General features: G+C 38.2%; 1 protein-coding gene and 1 pseudogene across 2 annotated transcripts; one reads left to right on the top strand and one right to left on the bottom strand.

Annotated features, from left to right (window-relative positions):
• Window positions 1-1,451: 1,451 nt before the first annotated feature.
• Window positions 1,452-3,872, bottom strand: LOC147513591 (uncharacterized; annotated as a pseudogene). Its single transcript, XR_015215545.1, has 2 exons — window positions 3,115-3,872; window positions 1,452-2,697 (listed from the first exon to the last, which is right to left on the bottom strand). The product of XR_015215545.1 is annotated as an uncharacterized LOC147513591 (transcript).
• Window positions 3,873-4,523: 651 nt separating this feature from the next.
• On the top strand, window positions 4,524-5,135 carry LOC147513590 (putative F-box protein At5g55150). Its single transcript, XM_086598932.1, has one exon. The coding sequence runs from the start codon at window positions 4,524-4,526 to the stop codon at window positions 5,133-5,135; it is 612 nt and encodes a 203-aa protein (XP_086455058.1).
• Window positions 5,136-18,498: the final 13,363 nt, after the last annotated feature.

Genomic DNA, 18,498 nt, shown 5'->3' with positions numbered 1-18,498 from the left:
TCAGTTCTCACTAAGAGCATTATCAATGCAATATATCCATTTTCATTTCGACACATCAGTAAAAATAGAAACCAAAAAGTACCATTTTTCTAAATTTTTAACTTTTTTTTTCTGGACGGGAGAACTTGTGCCCGTCCCATTTTTGTTTCCTTTTAAAAAAACATAAAATAATTTCCTTTTTTGTCTCATTCCTAAAAATGGGACGGCTAAACTTATCCAGTCTGATCCATTTCTATAGTTCTCACGTATTTTGTTTTGATTCTAGTAATTGCTGCGATACAGACACAATTATACAAACCTGTTGGAGACTGTTTTTGCCGAAAATATTTCTATCTGTCACATTAGAAATGAGTTTTAGAAATGTTTTGATGACGCTCTAAGCTCAAAGTGCTTCCATATTATAACTGGAAAGTAGTTTGTTTTACAATTTCCAAAATTGAAAATTACTTTCATTGTCCTTCTCAATAGTCTTAAGTTTCAACTCCTCGCGCAAGTACTTGCCAACATTGGTTCTTCCTTTTGCAACAACAAGAAAAACAAGTCTTTGACCCATGAATCTTTAACATCTGCAAGTGTTTCTGCTATTCCTTTCCCATCGTCCAACTCCTTACCTAATTCTGATGAACATAAAAGCGTAGAAACCTTTGGGTGATGATACCAGAGGTCTAGGGCTCGAACCCCGCCAACATCAAAGAGTTATTGATCTCATTTAAAACAGGCTTACCAAAAAAAAAAAAAAAAAAAAAAAACAAAAACGCAGAAAGACCATAAAACACTTTGTCGTGAGCCTTAACATCCCTTCATTAAAATACTAATTCACACAAGCTTACTTTTGACTTTTTGCACATTTCCGGAAAGAGTGGCTTCTACTATTTGATCAACTTTAGCTTTTTCATCTGTAAATGAGAGGACATACAGCTAAAATAATCAAGGTAATTGAAAAAAGTTTGAGGGTAGTTTGTTTTGGTACAGATTACGATACCTGAATGAGGAGCCACTACCTCTTTTATCAATCTTGATGGATGAGACAGATATGCTTCTCAAATCTCAACTTAAGATATTTGGGGAATAAAAGAAAAACAAATAAACTCTTTTCTTACAAAAACAAACATTGCCAAAACAAAATCAAACAAGCTTTTATATAAATTTCTATTCCGATAAATAACTATCTTCCATATAAAAAGATTACTTTGGGTTACAACTTACAAACTATAAAACTGAATAGCGGTGGGATGGTTTCAATAACTATAGTGGCAACTTTGAGAGCGGGGGTGGATGTGTGTGTGTGTTTTAAAACAAGGCCGGGTTGAGAACTGACCTTACATTTTAGAAGAGACTACAAAATGAAAATTACATCATTAGAAAGCATAAAAGAAAGAGAAATAAGAACACTGATATAAGAACTGTCTCAACAAAAGCATAATTAGTAGAAGACGAATAACACACGTCCACATTGGAAACAGTAATTTAACTTTCATAATCACATTCAAGTTACAAAATCTCAATGATATTACAAGACGAAGGAAATTCTAGTGAATACAAATATAAACATGAATGCATTCAACTAGCTGCATACTACATAAATTGACAAAGTAGTACAGAATCACTATGAGACCGCATTACCTTAGCTTTGGTCAAGTAGCAAGAACTCACGAAGCGTCTCCACAAATTCATAATTTGGATCGCCCTTTGCAAGCACATGCAAGTTCATTACTAATGACATAGTTTCTGCATTCACTGAGATGCCCCTCCTAACCATTTCTTTAGTAAACTGCACTGCCTTAGTAGTTAGTAATATCATTTTCCTTTAGTAGTCCTCGAATCATATGATATTGAATGTCATATCATCAGGAGCAATACCCTTTTCATCCATATCTTAGAACAAAATTTGAGTTTCAGGTATCATCCTTTTCTTGCAAAAAGCGTAGATCACTGTGGTGTATGTTATGGTGTCGGGCTGCAAATATTTGCTAGATAAGCTACATAAAATCTCCTTTGTTGATGATGATGTACAACCAGAATATTCGCTTTTAATCCATTCTTATCCATCAAATTGAACAATTCCACAGCTTCTCAACACAACCATTAGCACACAATCCATGTATCAAAGCCCTATGTGTGACAACATCGGGACTTTGCCCATGAGCTAGCATAGCACTGAAAACATTTTGTGCATCCACAACTCTCCCAACCTCGCATAGGCCAGTTATAATGCTGTATGTAAAGTTGTCAGGTTTTAAACCGTTGCAAGTCACATCTTTAAAAAGTCACATGGCCTCATCTAATCTTGCAGTAACCATTAATCAAAGTATTATAACTTACAACATTAGGTTCCACACCTCTTTCCACCATTGAATCAAACACCTGTACTGCCTTTTTCATTTTACCTTTCAAGCAATATCCATCCATATCTCTTACCAACAGGTAAATCCCAGTGAAAGATTTGGGAGAGATTAGTAACCAACATCTCATCTATCTCACCATCAGTCATACCTAAGAGTGTGTTCACAGTGAAACCAAGCTCAGCTATTTTTGCAACTGTGCTGTATCGAACACGGTATCCTTGGAACAGCTCTTCTAGTCCTCGTCCAATATGCTGATCTCTTGGTCGCATCGCCATGGGATACGAAGGAGGAGGAGGTGGAAGAGGTGCTGATGCTGTGGCTCTTGTCTCCCATTTGTATGAGTTCCAAAGTTCTAACAAAGGAATCATGAAGTTTCAACCTCTACACTTGAATAGCTTTACAGAATCTAATCATTCTACATCTCTAGCAAGTCAATAACCAGTTAATACTCCTCAAAAGAACAGGCCATGGAGGACTGGAGATCTACTAACTACATGGAGGACCACGACATCCCACCATGCTTCCAAATTAATGACATCCTCTATTCCGCATTGATACTCAAAGACTTGATACATGCATACTATTAAACCATTTACTTCTAGCCTCAACTCAAGGAACAGAAAGTGAATTGCTTACCAATCGAAACTTCATATAAACTCTACGATCAAATGCAATCAATTCATATACGAAAACTATGTATTATAAAACCCATAAAAGACAAGATTACAAACCTTACATAACAAATTACAGTAATAGAAAATATTCTAACCTTTTGAACTAGAATCATCTTTTCCTTTTATTCCTCTCTCTCAGCAATGCAAGTTCCCTCTCCTTCTCTCTTTTCTCTCTCTTCAATCTCTCATCCCTCAACTCCTCCAACGTCTTCTTCCCCAACTTCTTCTTCTTCTTCTCCTCTTTCTTCACATCCAAACTACAACTCCCATCCCCTCTTTAACCGGTAGCGAAACATACCACGGCGCCTTTACACCTTTCCCAACAATACCATACCCTAACCTATACTTGTCATCTTCGGCTGAAACAACAACCTTCTCTTTCTTCTTCCCTTCTTCTTGTTTTTTCAATTTCTTCCTTTTAAACCCCTCCTCACTATCATCTTCTTTGTTCTCACTTAATAAAAAAGGAAATACTTTAATACCTTGGAATAAATTGATGTGATTGTTATTGGATTCTGTTGTAATGGAAACGGAATCTGTTGTGTCAGGTTGTAAGCCTTTTGCGAGTTTGAGTTTGTGGATACGGAATTCGGTGTCGCGTTTACGGGATTGTTCACGTTTGATTTGGTCTTCTTTTGCGGCGGCTTCTTCGTCTTTTTTTACTTTTTCTCGGTTGTCGAAATTGTATACGTTCCAACTTTTTTGAGGAAGGATGTTTAGACCACCGTGGCCTCCCATTCGTCTGGTGGAAAGTTTTTCTGTTGGTGAGAGAAGGAGAGAAGAGTGGGCGAGACTTGGTAGAGTAATAAATTTTGGGGTGGAACGTCAATGGATTAAAACTCGACTTTTGTTGGTCCTGGGCTAACATGTAAAATCCGTAGTCTAGATTTGGTTTTGTAAAATCAAAACCCGACTCGATTTTGGATTGGACTCGGGTTAGTAATCACTCTTTACAATCCACTTACAAGAGCAGAACTCCAACTCCCTCCTATGTCATGTTGTAATGACGAACTGCGGTCCGGTATTACTTTGCAATCAGTGTTTGAGCCCTTCAAAAGTTTGATAACTAGTATTTGTTGTTGCAACAATGCCAAAGAAACTAACATCCATAAAGTGAATTTCTTTCTTTTGGAAGTTCCGACTCCGACGCTTTTGTCTCCACACTAGTAGATATCCCTCTTATAGACGAAGACAAAGATTACAATTTTGACTTCTTGGACGAGATTGATGACTTTCTCAAAGAGGCACATGAATACTATAATTATGTGGATGCAACCAAACTAAATGAGGAATTTGACGAGTTTCTAAGAGCCTGTGATGATCCCCCATCTTAAGAACTATCTAGAGCACCACCCGCCTCAATTCCCATTCCTCCACCTTTCCAAAGGAACCTTGAGCTTACACTTAACCTTTTTGCTTCTCCTATGCTTCATGACTTCCTAAAACCATCTTATAAGGACATAATACCCAAGAAAAGCCACCTGACTTCTTCATTTTCAGATATATGGTCTTATCGTCCAATCCTGCAAATGGACATGATGAATGCATTGTCATGGCTATATATGGTAAGCTTCGGAAACTCGCTTTGTGTAAGGTGGGGGACAAGACATGGACAGTTATTGAGCATGAAAAGAATTTCTATGAGGATATTAGATATCACTCCAAGAACTTCTTCGCTGTCGATGAATACGGAGGAGTTGTAAGGTGTGATCTTGCTTCTTCTATGGCGACACAAGTTACGCCTCCATGGACCCTCAAAGGTGACAAGATGTATTTGGCTGGTACACCAACGGGTTTGCTACTCGCTATAAGGTTTATAGAGACAAAACCCGATTCTACTTATAGAACAAAGGGATTCACAATTTATCAGCTCAATCAGATTGATGATGAGACTTACGGCCAGTGCGAGAGAGCGGAGGACTTAGGAAACCAGATGTTGTTCGTGGGTCAAAATCATTCTGTCCTGATCCCAGTTCCTCGTTTCTCAGCTCAAGGGGATTGTATCTATTTCACAGACGACTGCTTGAATCAACATCAGAATGGCTTGGGTGGCGGTCACGATGTGGGAGTATTCGACTTAAAAGATAATAATTGCATTGAACTACAACCATTGTGACACGGGAATTCGGTTTGGTCAACACCCGCTTGGGTTATGCTTGAATCATGAAAACTATGTAGTTCGACTTTTTTTTACAATTATTTGTACAAATATTTATTGTTCAATTGTTCCGATTATTCATTATATTGGTCAAGAATGATTTCCAAGATAATGTCAGTTCATGCTCAAAGATACTGACAGGGATTGCAACATGACTGTAGAAAAAATATATATACACAAATATACAATTATAAAACAAAAAGATTGTATACATGCTATCAGACAATCAAATGGATTCACACAAAATAAGCAATTATTTTTAATCCATTCTTTCTGATCCACCTCATCGGAAACAACAGTAACATCGCTAGTTTTTGTCAAGTAAATCAACCCCAAACGTCTAAACAAACAACCTTTTTAAAAAAAAAAACTGTGAGAGTACTTCCATCTCCCAGGGGAAGATCTCCAGGCAACCTTCTGCGCATTTCCTTCAGTTTAACTTTCGATAATCCAAATCAATCAACTTGAACCACCAAATTTCGTTGACATCTAACACCGATGCTACAAGCCTACAACACATTTTAAGCTCCCCATTGTGGTCCAAAGAAAATGTTTGCTGTGCCCCTGTTGTTGTCCTACAAGAAACTACATCACCTTCCAGTGATTTTTTCTGTGTTTTCACAGAGTTACATCCTCAGGAATGGATAACCTCATGTCAACATGATATGTGTTCAAATTTCCCTCCAAGCATTAGAACGCATACACAAGTCGCCCACGTGAACCTCGACAAACACTGATATCACAACGTGAAGTATATTCCTGCCCAGATAATATGCATTCTATTGCTCTGGTATCTGGATATAGTTTCAGTCGAGCAGGAAACTATACCAATCATAAATAACGGTTTACGGAATATAAGGTCTAGGAAGACTTAATCTAGAGGCACAACAGGCAAGACATTCCACAACTTCCATTGTTTTTTCAAAAGCACATACAGAGTCAACAAGCAAGAAATGACCAATAAGAATGCATTAGCATAAAGCCATAAACTTACCACACTTCTGACTCTATATATAAATTTTAGAATCAGGCAGAAAGGCCAAATTCTACGAAGGATTTAAGGTTAACTTCTGCAAGAATATTCAGGCCAATTATAAGATATTTTAAGTTTTTAACTGTATACACCCTTACATACATCCCCAGCCATAATTTCTAAAATTGAAATCGTAATATAAAACGTAAAACTCTAAGAGTGAACACCGTTCAATATATTCTAATGCCCTGAATTCCGGTCAACTTCATCGCTTCACAAGAACTAGACGTACACATTTTCACCCTCTAATTAATAGAATGGGCATGATATTCCAAAGTTCTCTAATAAGTCTGGAAACACAATTTTGTAAATTAGAGTTTTCAGCAAAGAGATGGTACACTCTGGCATTACATAGAATATTCTAAAACTTACATTGCTTATAATCTTATATCATATATTAGCATCTTCTTAACTATGAAGAACATCTAGTTGTACACCGAATTATTATTTATAGTATGATATACTATGAAGAACATCTAGTTGTACACCGAATTATTCTTTATAGTATGTTATGCTATGAAGAACATGTATCATCTTTTCGATTAACTTGTATCTGTCATGGCGTGTAACTATTAGGCATATATAACCTGAGCTTGTGTATTTTGTTTCGATGTAGATAAGGGGCAGCTTCAGTCAATCATACCAGATGCTGCCAGTTTATTTTAAAGAACTGAGGAAAATTGATCCAGATTGCCACACTGATATAATAACAACAAGCGAAAGCACAAGGTTTGAGCGTTTGTTTGTGAGCTATAAAGGCGTAATCTGATCGTTCGCCCTCTACGAAGGTGTCTTCGTCCGTTGATTATGATCGATGGAACTTTCATGAAGGGTAGATACAAGTCTGTCATCCTAACTGCTCTTTCTGTTGATGGAGATAGTCATTGTTTTCCAATTGCAGTTGGTGTAGTCCCAAAAGAGAATAATGAACATTGGGATTGGTTTCTTCAAAAACTCAAAGATGTTGTAGTTGGTCCTACAGATAGGTTTGTTCTATTATCAGATAGGCATACAAGCATTCTCCAGGCAATGCCAAAAATTATTCCAAATGCGTACTATTGCTTTTGTGCACAACATATCTCCAACAATGTTAGCAAAGAAGACACCAAAGGAAGAGTTAAGGCCGCTGTAGAAACTTATGATAAAGCTGACTTTGTGAGAATCATGTGTCGATTTGGTGTAGTGATAGTAAAAAGGTTACGAAAAATAATAAAGATTCTGGGAACAAACAGGTGGTCATTTGCCTATGCTGAAATGAGAAGGTATGGAATTTGTTATACAAATCATATTGAGAGTTGGAATAAGATAATTATGCCTGAGCAAGCTATGCCAATTACATCTCTGCTAAATGGTATTCGAATGAACATTATGAGGCACTTTTATGACTATCGTCATGGCTTCGGCTAAAGACAAAGTTTTTAAATCACCGAGGATGTAATCATTTCCTCGTTATGTTAGTTGGTGGATTTCACTACAATAAGGGCTAGTGAATGCACGATACTTTCGGTTACCGTAGGGGCCACCACGAATACAATTGACCTACTAAAAATGTTGTACATGTAGTTTTTTCAACAAGTTGGTATTCCTTGCGTACCATGCAATGAAGGCCATTAACGATGGTCGGTTACGTGTATATGACTTATGTCCGGCGCGGCTGCTACTACAAAGGAAACGATGATGGATACCTATCAAGAGAATTGGACACCGATGAAGGGAAAAGAACAGTGGCATTGGGGAAGTTACAACATCATGGTTCGTCCTCTCACAGATGAGGTAATGCCTGGCAGGCCCCAAAAGAAGAGGAAACGTTGATCTAAAGGGGAGGGTGTGCCAGTGCAAAGGAGAAGGTGCAGCCGTTGTGGCGCCCTTGGACACAACAGAGCAACCTGCCCTAATGCGACAAATGATGCTGCTTGGATTGACTTTTCAGCTGGGGTTCTGGCTGATTTTACCAACGAAGACAACATTTGAGTTAACCATCAACGATGAATATAAGTACTATCAGCAACTAATCTTGTAATGTTATTTGGATTTTCTTGGGCCTTTCAATGACTATGTAAGTTATTTGGGAATCAATGTAATAGTATTTTACTGTTGGGTATACTTGCAGGTGTTCTGTCTATTGAAGTTATCAATATGTAAAAAAAAAAAACAAATGCTATAAAATTAAAGGTTAAAATTAACGCTACAATTGAAACACTTAGGATTGTAACTTGAAAATTATAGACGTTATCTAGGGCCGTTATCTAAACAAACCACTGAGTTCAAACCCCTTCAAAATAATGTTATTTGGATTTTCTTTTGCCTTTCAATGACTATGTAAGTTATTTGGGAATCAATATAATGGTATTTTGTTGTTTATACTTGCAGGTGTTTTATCTATTGAAGTTATCAATATGTAAGGTAGCAAAAAAAACAAATACTATAAAAAATACTATAAAATTAATGCCTCAATTGAAACACTTCGGATTGTAACTTGAAAATTATCTAAACAAATACTAATTTTAGGTGTTTTGTCTATTGTTTAGATACATTATCTAAACAAACCACTGATTTCAAAATATTATGTTTATCAGAACAGAGCACTTTGAAATTAGACACATAAGTTCCAAAATAATAATGGAATAATAACAAACATCTGAAAATGAGAGCATTTCGATGTCTCCTAGTTCTTATCTTCAGCTGTGGTCTCCTGCTGGTCAGCAGACCCATCTTCAGCATCTTTACCTTTGTTGTTTTCTGCATCCTGCAACTGTACCTGTCTTCCAGCTGTTTCACCATGATTCTCTTCATCTGGTTCAATGTTGAGTTGGTCCTCAGTAGCAGCTTCTGCATCCTCCTTCACTTGCTCAATTCCAGCTGTTGCATCTGCTTCACTCTGTTGGCATTAGTTAGCCTCCACTTGGACTAACTCAGCAGCAGGTTCAACATCCTCCTTAGTAGCAGGTTCAACATCCTCCTCAGCAACAGGTTTAACATCCTCCTATTCACATACAACAACATCTGCTTCACTTTGTGGGCATTGCTCCGTCCCCACTTAGACCCACTCAGTAGCAGGTTCAACATCCTCCTACACTTCCTTATTTGTAGCTGCATCTGCTTCACTTTGTTGGCATTGCTCCGTCTCCACTTGGTTCAGAGTAGCAGGTTCAACATCTTTGTCCACTTGCTCACTTCCAGCTTCATCATCCTTTATCTCAGTAGCTGCTTCAGCATCCTTGGGCTCTTTGTCAATTCCAGCTGAATCTGCTTCACTCTCTAGCTCTATGCCAATGTCAACTTGCTTCAGTACCTCTATCCCAGTAGTTGTTACATCCTTGGACACATGCTTCAGTACCTCTGTCCCAGTAGCTACTACATACTTGGACACTTGGTTCTCTTCTTGCTAACTTTCTTATGCCAACCTCTTTTCAAATTATGTTCTTTTCATAGCCACTTCATCTGGATTTAATCCATAGGATATAATGTCCATTCCAATCCTTAGCCGCATTCTAAATGGTTGCATGTCAATATTGTTTACCCTCTCAGGAACACCTCTAAGAAAACTATCAATAAAGGCAAGACAATATAACCCACAGCTATTGGAATCTGGTTGTTGTGTGACACTAACAAATTCACGATCCCATGGTGTGTTCAAATCAACAGTGGAGCTTGGATCAACACACCTGAGCACATAAGAAATCATTCTCTCCAAAGCTAGTTGTTCATCAGAAATTTGGTTTCCACCAAGAGAATCATAGGTGTACACTTTCATCTCTTTAAAGTTAAAGACATCAACAATCCAATGACTACCATGAACTTAAAGAGGTATAATTACTCCCTTACCCTGTACTGGGTGCGGTTGATTTCTAATCCTTCCGTCAACGGGGTCCAAATACTCTTTCACAATTTCATTTGTATGGTACAAACCATTAACCACTCTTTCCTCTGGGCTTGCAGCTCGAAAACTTGGGTCTTGTAGCTTATTCTTGAATATCCCATACTCTCTTATCATGAATTTCTACATCCACAAAGTGATGATTAAGTTTATCAAACTTAAGTAAGATTAGTGAGTAAGCTTCAACAGAAACTTAGTATTAAAGTATAGAGAACTCACAACAAAGTAAACATCCTCCATAACAGTATACACTTCATCTTTCGGAATGGCATGTTCCTTACAGTGCTGCTTATACCACCTTATCAATAGCTTGACATATAAGCTGAGAACCTATAAAATAATCAAATAGGAATTAGTAATAATTAACTTTCTATAGTAGTTTACTTTGCACATTAATACCAAGTTGCTGATAGTTTTAGAGCAAATTACTAATGGTAGATTCATTACCTCACAATCCACCCATTGTCTTCCATGTAACGAATGAAAATTATGCACTGCAATAACTTGATCATACCCAAAAACTCTTATATCTGGAGAGTTATGTTGATTCTTCTTCCTATTGCACTTTCTCCAGTAATAATTGACAACATTTACCTCACATGTGGTAGTTGTTTTCTTGTAAAAGGTTGATGACAAAGCAACCTTGATTAATGAGTCCTTTCCCATCTTCTCTTCATATAAACTAGTACTTTCTTTTCCCAGTTTTTTCTCCCTCCTCTTTCTTCTACGGCCACTCTCTGCACTTTTCTTATACATTTCCTTCTCCATCTGAGTGTGAATGAGTACCACATCAGGGTCCTCCACATCACCAGCATCATGTTGACCGTTAGTGTTCTGATCATCATCTACAGCTGCCATATCATGTTCAGTGCTTACTCCTTCTGATGGTGATAGGGCTGGCAATACATTTATGTTAGGGAGCTCTGCACTTTCAGCCAATAGAGAAACAAAACTAAATTTTTTCATTTCTCTATTCAGAACTGCTTCCCCATCAAGATCACCAGGAGGAAGGACTAAAACAGATGCCAAAGGATATAATACCCCATTAAGATCCCTAGATGACAAAGAAGAGTAAAAGGGAACATGATCAAGCATTGAAGATTCAGCATAAGATACTATAGCAGTTTGTACCCCCACCAGGTCCTCCTCCAGCTCCACACTATGTTCTTGGTATGTCCCTCTGGGTATGACCTCACTAATCTCCTGCAAAGCACTTGCAGCAACTGACTCTAAATCATTTTGCCCTCTTTGTTGTTGTGCAACATCTTCATCTTCGTCTGACTCAGCCTGGATCAACTTCCTTCTTTGTTTGGGTGTCTCAGCTTCCTTAAGCTTCAGCTCCCTTTCCTTTGTTCTCTCACTGATTTGATATTTTTTTCTTCAAATTTTGCCTCTCACTAGCCTTTATAGCCTCATTTTTGCTTGCCCTAGATGGCTAAACTTGAGTACCACAAACTTTGACCACTTTCCTTTTATTTCTTTCATACTTAGTGTTTCGGCAGTAAACTGCTTCAACACAACGAGAGCAATGGTAAAGAACACACTAAGAAACAGAGGAATTTGATGTTGGGGGAGATGAAACTGAACCAAATAATGGCTGCCTACGTACCCAAAATCTATTATCTAGGGATCAAGTTTCCACGTAGTTCCTTATGAAAAATAATGTGGTATTTATATAGGTAGAGTAGAGAGTCCTTGTAGCTCAAGTAATCTTGTTGCTTGAGTAATTGTGATAGAATATAACTCTCAACTGATAATTATCTCTTTGATAAGAAATAAATCTGGACATAAATCAATGTATATTAGTGGCAAGCCATGTGGCTAAGGTTCAGCCTTAGACATATGAGTTAATGGGCATGTACATTGATTCATGATATTGCGAATTGGGTTTTAGCCCTGTTGATTAAATGAATAAAATAGAGACCCCTACTAATGGACGTTTGCCACGTAGGTGGGGGTCGAAACACCGCCCCCTCTTTGTCATGCGAACAAAGTTCACATGGCAAAGAAAAGAAGAAAAACCAAGGAAAACTGAAATAAGAAAAGAGTAAGCGGAGTGTATAATAAAGTGTCGTGTGAACGTAAACGATAAGAAAATGGACAATCGGAAAAAATTCGTGAATTAGCAGAAACGAAATAACGTCAAATAAATGTAGACGGGACGCAATGATGTAGTTAAAGAAAAGATGGCCGAAAATGTATAGAAAAAATAAAAGATGCACATAAATAAAATTGCAAAAGAAATTGATTGGCGAAAATGTAATACGAGCCACACGTGATAACGCGAAATCTGAATTCGACGAAGCGTGCCAACGGAATAGCGATATTTGGATTATACCGTTGAAAATTAAACGTAAGGGCAGTATAGTAATAATAATAATAAAAGGAAGTTAAACCGTAATTGGACTCAAAGTGTTCGGATGAGATAAGAATTGAGAGTAGAGATGAAGTCGGAGTTGGAGAAGAATTCCACCAGCACTGGAAAACCAACGCGGAAACCCTATATAAACAGTGGCTATGCTGCCGCTTTTCCCAATCCATGAAAAACACTGTCGCTCACCAAACAGAACTTGACCAAGGCTAGAACTTGACCAAGGCTCCCATAGGCAAATACTCGTAAACAAGTATCGTTAGCTCGTTGTCAAAACAAAAACCTTTAACCGTATAGATTCCTGTGTGGAAGCTCAGCAACTAACACTACTCAACTTTGTGCTGATCACGCCCTCAACGCAAACCGTATTCGCGATGTCCGTCCTGTTTTTTTGCCACTACAAATAAGCTTCCCATTAAATAGCCTTGTAAACCGATCCAAAATCTTCCTCTCCAACTTTAAGTAAGATAGAAAAGGAGTCGTGGTGTAAAAACGAGTGAAGCGTCTCGCGGCGATGTCGCCAACACCGCTTTTGTATAGCGCTGTGATCCTTCTTCGTGTCGACTAACAGGTACGTCTCTTGCCATTAACCTTTCTTACGGCATGTAGTGATCCAACACGGTCATCGTCCATCCCTTTTTCGGTGGAAGACCATGTCGTCTTTGCCCATGGAAGACCTATCTTTGGGCTTGTAAAAAAGCAGAATAGTCACCACCGTCACCGTAGCGGCTAGGATTCCGAGGATATCGTGGTAAGCATCCTTTGCGCGTTATGTTGTTTTTTTTTTGCATGGGCGCTGAACTGTGGAACTCCTTCCTTAGGATGTCTGCTGTATTCAACATGTGGTGGCGACACAAAAAGGAAGATGGTTTGGTGTTGTGCGCGACTTCGGCATGAGCTGCTGAAGAAGGAAGACGATGATGGCGCTGTAACCAAACCAATATGAATCAAACATGCTATGGTGCAATGCCTTCTAAGGAAGGGCATCGTAACCGCTCTTAATAAACTGGCCCGGTGCATTTGGAAGAGTTAATAACAAACAAGATACGGTGAAACGCCCTCCAAGGAAGGGCACCGTACCTGTGTCCCATTGAGTTGGCCTGGTTCGTCCTTGTGGTTTCAGTGAACCCGGTTTTCGAGCAATCTGACCCGATTATTCTTTTCTTTTTGTGCAGGTAGAACTACCGTACTAGACGGGCGAAAAATACTCGAGAAGGAAACTCGATGACAATCGCAGACTTGGTGAGGTGGAAAGAAGGTGACAGATACAGCGACTACCTGGAACCGCGTCGATGGTCGCTTAAGGAAATACAGAAAATACTAGGACTCGAGAAATTTGAGATGGATGAAGTGTACGAATTTGAAACAAAAGTCGAAGAAGATGAAGTAGTAATGGCTTACACACAATTAAATTGCAGAAGTGCAATTCCATTGAGCAAAGAAATTGAGCAATTATTGGAGTGGTGGCAAATAGCACCGGGACAACTGCCAATATCGTTCTGGTTAATCTTTACGAGAGCGCACCGTTTACAAAATGAATTTAACAGAAGGTTCGGGGCTCCATAAATCTTCGCGTTGATACGACCGAAAGCCATACTGACAAAAGGGTACATAAAATTTGAAGTTGAATTCAAAGATTCCAACAGAAGTTTTAAAGGGTTCCCAAAAGTATACACCGGATGGGATAGATTTACATACGCTTGCGAGGAAGTGGAATCCGGCCGAGTTTAAAGTGTCGAACAAATTTCGAGGTAAGTCAAAACATAAGTATTGAAAATTGTACTATGAGTAAACTGTTGACTAACACGAGTTATTTTTGTGTCTAACAGAAAACGCGAGTACACTGCCTAGGGCTGTCCACAAATAACCGAAAACCGAAAAACCGAACCGAACCGGCCATTTTTTTCGGTTTTTGACATAACCGGTTTGGTTTCAGATTCTGAAAACTAAGAACCGACCACTTCAAAGCGGCTTTCGGTTTTGTACCTCGGTTAACCGATATAACCGAACCGAACCGGATTTATTGTATTTTCTATTTCCCAAAACCATAAAAGCAACGTATTCTCTCTCACACTTCACTTCAACTATGCAGCCACCATTCTGTAGATCAAAACCCAACAACAACAAGGAGGGAAGAGATCGCGATTTACATTCATCCATTCCAACATCTTTAACTCTCCATCTCCACTAATTAATACATCTTCTTTTTCTTTAACCATGGATTCTTCAATGCCTCAAGTGGATCCAGAAGTACATCAAGATGTTAATGCCGCTCAAACACTTGAGCCTGGTGCAAATGCGGAAAAGCGAAAGAGAGGAGATAGATCGAGGTATGGAGTCATTTTAAAAAGTTGAAGGTAGTATTCCTTTAAAGGCTCTTTGTAACTCTTGTGTAAGACACCATTCAAATGTGATACCTCTTCCAATGGGACCTCTAGTATGAAGTCTCACATTGAGAAAGTATGTAAGAAATACCCTAACAGAAAACCAAAAGACCCAAAACAACCAACGTTATCCTTCAAAGTAAAAGAAGATGGTGGGCATGATCTTGTGGCCACTACTTTCAGTCAAGAGTCTTGCCTAGAAGCCCTTGCCCAAATGGTTATTATTGATGAGCTTCCGTTTAGATTTGTAGAGAATCAAGGGTTTATGAACTTTTGTCGAGTCGCGGCTCCACAATTCAATGTCCCACGTCGCACGACAATTACACGGCATTGTATTGCTTTATATTTTGAGGAGAAAAAATAAGTTGAAGCGTGCCTTGAAAGGCCAAAAATCTGTGTTACTACCGATACATGGACCTCTCTCAAAATATTAATTACATGTGTCTCAATTGCTCATTATGTGGATAGCGAGTGGAAATTGAACAAAAAATCCTTAGCTTTTGTGTAGTGCCAAACCATAAAGGTGAGACCATAGGGAGGATGGTGGAGAAGTGTTTACTAGAGTGGGGTATTGATAGCTTTTAACCGTTACATGTGATAATGCAAGCTCAAACAACTTAGCTATTGATTGGTTGAAGAAAAAGACTAGTCATTGGAAAAATACAGTCTTGGAGCATAAATGTTTGCATGTTAGATGCTCTGCTCATATTTTGAATCTCATTGTTAAGTGATGGCTTGAAAAAATTTGATGAATCAATTGTTAGAATAAGGGACTGCGGTAAGATATGTGAGATCATCTCCTTCTAGATGGGCTTACTTGGAACAAGTGTGTGAAAAATGAAAAAAATTGTTTGTGCAAAAAGTGTGTGCTTAGATGTGGCGACAAGGTGGAACTCGACGTATTCGATGTTGGAGGTAGCAGAGAAGTTTGAGAAAGCATTTGATAGGCTAGAGGATGAGGACGATGGGTATAGACAGTACTTTGACACACCAATTCACCCTCCGAATGAGGATGAGGATGAGGGAAACACAAGAACCCCAGCCAATAAGTCTAACAGTTGGCCTCCAGATAATAGGGATTGGATTAGAGCTAGAATGTTTGTTCAATTTCTTGAAATTTATTATAAAACTACTAACAAAATTTCTGGATCTAACTATGTAACTTCCGATCTTTTGTTTAATGAGCTTATTATTGTGAGGTCTAGCTTGAAAGAGTTATCTGAATCGGTCGATTTGTACTTATATGATATGGGTGTGAGGATGATTGCAAAGTTTTGACAAGTATTGGAGCCCGAAAAAAGATTAATCCATTGTTGTTAGTTTCAGTAGTTCTTGACCCTCGTTTGAAATTAGAATATGTGGGGTTTAGTATGGCGGGGGTTGTATGGAGCATCCACAATTGAAACAATAAAAAGAAGGTGAAGGACACACTAGTGCGTTGCATGGATGGTATGCTAGTAATGGGAAGAGCCCAAGCACAACATTGGAAACTGAAACTGAACCAATTGCCTCCAAAGATCTAGCGACAAAATGGATGATGCATAACTTGTATGGAAGTTTAGGAAGTATGACGGAGGTTGACAAGTATTTGACTTCGACTCTCGAAGAACAAAATGTATCAAATGCCTTTGATATCTTGGGTTGGTGGAAGAGTAATGCCACTAAGTTTCCCATCCTCTCTCTCATTGCACGGGATGTATTGGCCATTCCAAACTTGATTCATCAGATCGAGTCGGCTTTTAGCACCGGAGGCGAGAATACTTGATCCATTTCAGTAGGCTCGTTTAAGTCCCTAACACGCTTGAAGCCCTCATTTGCACTCAAAATTGGCTTCGGTCTAATGCAAAAACCAATTGATCTACAAGCTTCAATGAAGGAACTAGAGCAATATGAAGAAATTGATTCTGGTAATGTATCCTTTAAAAAATTTAGTCATTTCTACTAAACTATTACACTAAAATAATTTAACTCATTTTCAGAGTTGTTCGAAGCTGCGATTTCTTCGGACAATAGGTCTGATTGAAGGATTGAGATGTAAGGGCAGTAGCCTTGTTGTTTCTTTTGGAATTTTGGTAAGTGAGAAATCTCTAACCTTTTAAAATTCTGATGGCTGGTTTTCGACTTTACATTCATTTTTTTTTTAAATATGATTTTGTTTTCTAGTGGTGATGAACAGTTTGGAGATAATTTTTGACTTGCTTTCGTGAATGTTCGAAGATATGCTACACCATGGGCTTGTTTGCGAAAGCTAGCTTTGATTTATTGTTGTGAATTTGTGAAGAAGTGTACTTTTGTGAATTTGTGGAGATGCAAAAGCTATGACAGTGAATGTGCTTAACGTAGTTATGTGAATTTGTGGATATATAGGCATATATAGCGATGAATATCTTGACCTTTTGTATATTTTGAAGACAGTGTTAAGTTGAATGTTATAAACAAATGTTTTTTGTTGTGTTTTGATAAGACTACTTGATGCATTCTTTTAAGAACATTTGTGTTTTAATTTACAAGCTTACAAACAGGACTAAGTTTATTAAAAAAACCAGTCTGCAAGAGGAGGAATGGTCTGCTAAAGTTGTGAATCTAGCTTTCAAGATTTGATTTAATACAAACGGATGTAAACATTTCTTCACTCCGGTTGCTTGCAATAATTTGGAGTATTTGTTTTGAATCGAAGCTTCAAAACAGAAAATTAAGATATGGATTCAAGTTTGCAACTCTTCATTGTTTTGGTGAGTCCACGAACTTCGAGTTGGCAAAGGCGAGATCTTCTTGAACTTTATTGTTAAGTCAGTCCGAGCAATCTAGATTCATCAAATGACACCGCAGCTCACGAGAGTAACAAGAAATTGTCGGGACACTCTTCTAATCCAATTGAGAGGATAGTGCAATAATCAAAATTCACTATGGCAATGAAAGTAAAGCGAGAGGTTGGATCTTACTCCACCGACAACCAGCAGTCTAAAGTAGATGTAAATAAGACTAAGAATGGCGATGGAGAAGGATTCACAGTTGTCACAAAGAGAAGAAGAAACCGCCAACAATTTGCGAGACGAGCCAAGTTTTGCCGTTGGTAAAGGAGTCTTTGATTTAATTTTCACAATGGCAATGTCAGAGTGAAAATCAGCATTGACCAGAGTGCCCTGACTTAAATATGTTCTGATGAGAATCATTTCAAGATAGGTGACCTCATGAAAAATCTAGTCAAGATAAAAACCCACGCTTCAGGACAAACTTAATCGAATCAATTGCAAAAAAAAAACTTTTTGCAATTGTTATGACTTGGATTTTGGAGCGAACAAACAACATTTTGCAAGCAAGAACGAATCTGCGACCAAGACTCGTCCACTCATCGTTTCGACATCGACCGTTGTTTTTTCGCTTTTCTTGCCAAATTGCTATGGAAGTCTACCACGGCATGAGCGCAAGTTAAGACGGTACCATCAGGATCAATTATAGTTCTAGAAGCTTCAACTTTACTATACAACTCTCCATATTGATCTACAACAATTTAGAACAAACCCCATATTATATCCATTCTTCACCATTGATTGGTTATGTTTTTAAGATACCTTGTAGTCATGAAATCAATGGACAAACCTTTGGAAATTATTGATCACGGTGTTAAAGTGTTAGGTTGCAAAATAAAACTCCAT

The sequence above is a fragment of the Coptis chinensis genome, chromosome 3 (genome assembly GCF_015680905.1).
Source record: "Coptis chinensis isolate HL-2020 chromosome 3, ASM1568090v1, whole genome shotgun sequence".
NCBI classification, from domain to species: domain Eukaryota; kingdom Viridiplantae; phylum Streptophyta; class Magnoliopsida; order Ranunculales; family Ranunculaceae; genus Coptis; species Coptis chinensis.
This window is presented reverse-complemented; position numbering and strand designations above follow the sequence as displayed.